We start from the raw sequence: 2,493 nt of genomic DNA on the forward strand, positions 1-2,493 counted from the left end.
CATAGAACAGTTTCCTCTCCATGCCACAACATGGAGCGGGGTTCGACCCCACCTATCAGTGTCGTGTACCAAGTGTGGGTAAGTGTCACATAACAACGTCACCATCTCTTCTCTCTTATACCAACACGCCCTATGTAGGACATTGTAATTGTTATTATCCCTCGCTGTAAGAGTGACGTCATACTCCAGTAGTTTACGTAACACTTTCACTCTCTCTCTCTCCACCACACTAAACACTGTCTCCTTGTCAGGTTCTACTCCCTCACACAGAAGATATAAAGCACATTCTTCTGCACCAGATAAACATGCTTTATTCAACACAGCAAGTTTTGACTCATCATTCAAGTATACAACAATTTTTCCAAGTAGACACACTTGTCTGTTACTATCATTCCAAGGTCTACTAGTAACCAATGACAATGCTGTGTCCTTGTCAGGTTTTACACCTTCTGACAGAAGATATAAAACACATTCTTCTGCACCAGAACAACATGCTGTATTCAACACATCAAGTTTTGACTCATCATTCAAGTATACAACAATTTTCCTAAGTAAACACACTTGTCTGTTACTATCATTACAATGTTCACTAACCAATGACAATGCTGTGTCCTTGTCAGGTTTTACACCTTCTGACAGAAGATATAAAACACATTCTTCTGCACCAGAACAACATGCTGTATTCAACACATCAAGTTTTGACTCATCATTCAAGTATACAACAATCTTCCTAAGTAAACACACTTGTCTGTTACTATCATTCCGATGTATAATAACCAATGACCACCATGCTGTGTCCCTGTCAGGTTTTACACCTTGTGACAGAAGATATAAAGCAAGTTCTTCTGCACCATGTACACATGCTTTATTCAACACAGCAAGTTTATCAACTTTTCTGTCATTCAACAACCCGACAAATCTTTTAACAAATACAGGATCATTCCATACATCTAGAGAGCCAATACTAGTACCATATTGATACTCCTCACATTCAAACTCTCGGAGTAGACGCTCACACATTTCTGTATAATGATCAGATGATATGACAATCCTGTTTGTAGCTGTCTCTGAGGTTGGTAGATAACGGAGGGATTTCCTGGGACAATTCTGTATGTAGCCAATCGGTGTGACTTTTCCATACAAAAGTGCCACAGCAACATAAATAGAATCATGATTAAATCTGTACACATCCTCACCAGACCAATGTTTCTCCTTCTTTACCAAAAATCCTACCAACTTCTCTAAACTTTCTTTTACAAATCCTAGTTTTTTCTTATATGTCAAATTGGTACTGTCACTTTCACCATCAATTAAATTGATATCAAAAGCTTCTTCCAGCAATTTTTGGTTGTCATTTTGACTGTTTGGATCCAGATCTTTTACCTTTATCATACCATTATTGAGGAAGAGATACAAAAGAGCAGAACATTCTTGTAATTTTGACAATGTTTCATTCAAAAAATGAAAAGGATTTTCAAAAAATGTCATTCGCTCTTTCTGCAATTCTTCAGAATTGTAGAAAAGCTGGCAACATTGTGGGAATCCAATGTTTGGTGCATAATTTAAAATTTGTGTTTTTTCTTTGTCTGTCCATGAAACGTTTTTTGGCTTATACAGCTCTAAAAGTTCTTTTTTTTCTTCTTCAAGTTTGTATGTATGTGAACTCAGATCAATAATGTTATCTTCGGTTAAAATTGTTCCAAGAGAACGTTTTTCCAAAGAATTGAATACTTCATTACGAATAGTAATGATGAGAAAATTGGTCTCGGCAAAAAGCGTTTTTACATCGGAGATCCTTTTGTTCCACTCGTGTACATCAGTTTCACACACATCTTTCTCACCAAAAATATCATCAATAAAAGTGATTAATTTCATGTTTGTTGCCAATAAATCTAATTTCTTAATCTCGTGAAGTTGTAGGGGTTGTCCGGCTTGCTGCTCCTCACTCAGCCAATGAAGGAGTTGAACGGCGATTGCTGTTTTACCGTCTCCCGTATTGCCTTTGATGACAACAACCCTGTTCTTTAGGAGCTTTTCTTTAGCATCAAAGAAACCTTTGGTGGGGTAGAATTTGTCGTCCTTTTTTTCTGTTATAATTTTGGCTTTGGTTCTTTCTGAAAGAAAAAAAAGAAGATATAGGCTGAGAAGTCGTAATTGTGTGAAACTGATATTTTATAATAAAACCTATGTAAGTCAAAGTTTTGTTTCCATTTTACTTTCNATATCATAAAATATTTCGACTGATATTTTACCAATCACAGAAAACAATATGTAACCGGTTATGATAACCAATCAACACAAATTTAGAAACTTTATTCTCACAAAACATTATGTAAGCAAAAATCAGTTTCCAGACCATTCAAAATCACAATGAATCATGACGTCACAAATACGTTTAAGATGACGTCACAAAATGAGGTATTTTTAGCAGTCTAATAGTGTTAATCAATTGAAATTCTTTCTAAATTTATGTTTATTCATTTATGTACCAAT

The 2,493-nt window shown here is 35.5% G+C and overlaps 1 protein-coding gene across 1 annotated transcript; it reads right to left on the reverse strand.

Moving 5' to 3' along the window:
- Positions 1-6: 6 nt before the first annotated feature.
- LOC110440961 lies at positions 7-2,164 on the reverse strand (the record flags this gene model as incomplete). The annotated part of the gene is made up of 1 exon (XM_021484070.1): positions 7-2,164. A coding segment is annotated over one exon (2,158 nt), but the record flags the coding sequence as incomplete, so codon positions are not given.
- Between the last annotated feature and the right edge of the window lie 329 nt (positions 2,165-2,493).

Source organism: Mizuhopecten yessoensis, unplaced genomic scaffold (genome assembly GCF_002113885.1).
Source record: "Mizuhopecten yessoensis strain PY_sf001 unplaced genomic scaffold, ASM211388v2 scaffold714287, whole genome shotgun sequence".
Lineage (NCBI taxonomy): Eukaryota > Metazoa > Mollusca > Bivalvia > Pectinida > Pectinidae > Mizuhopecten > Mizuhopecten yessoensis.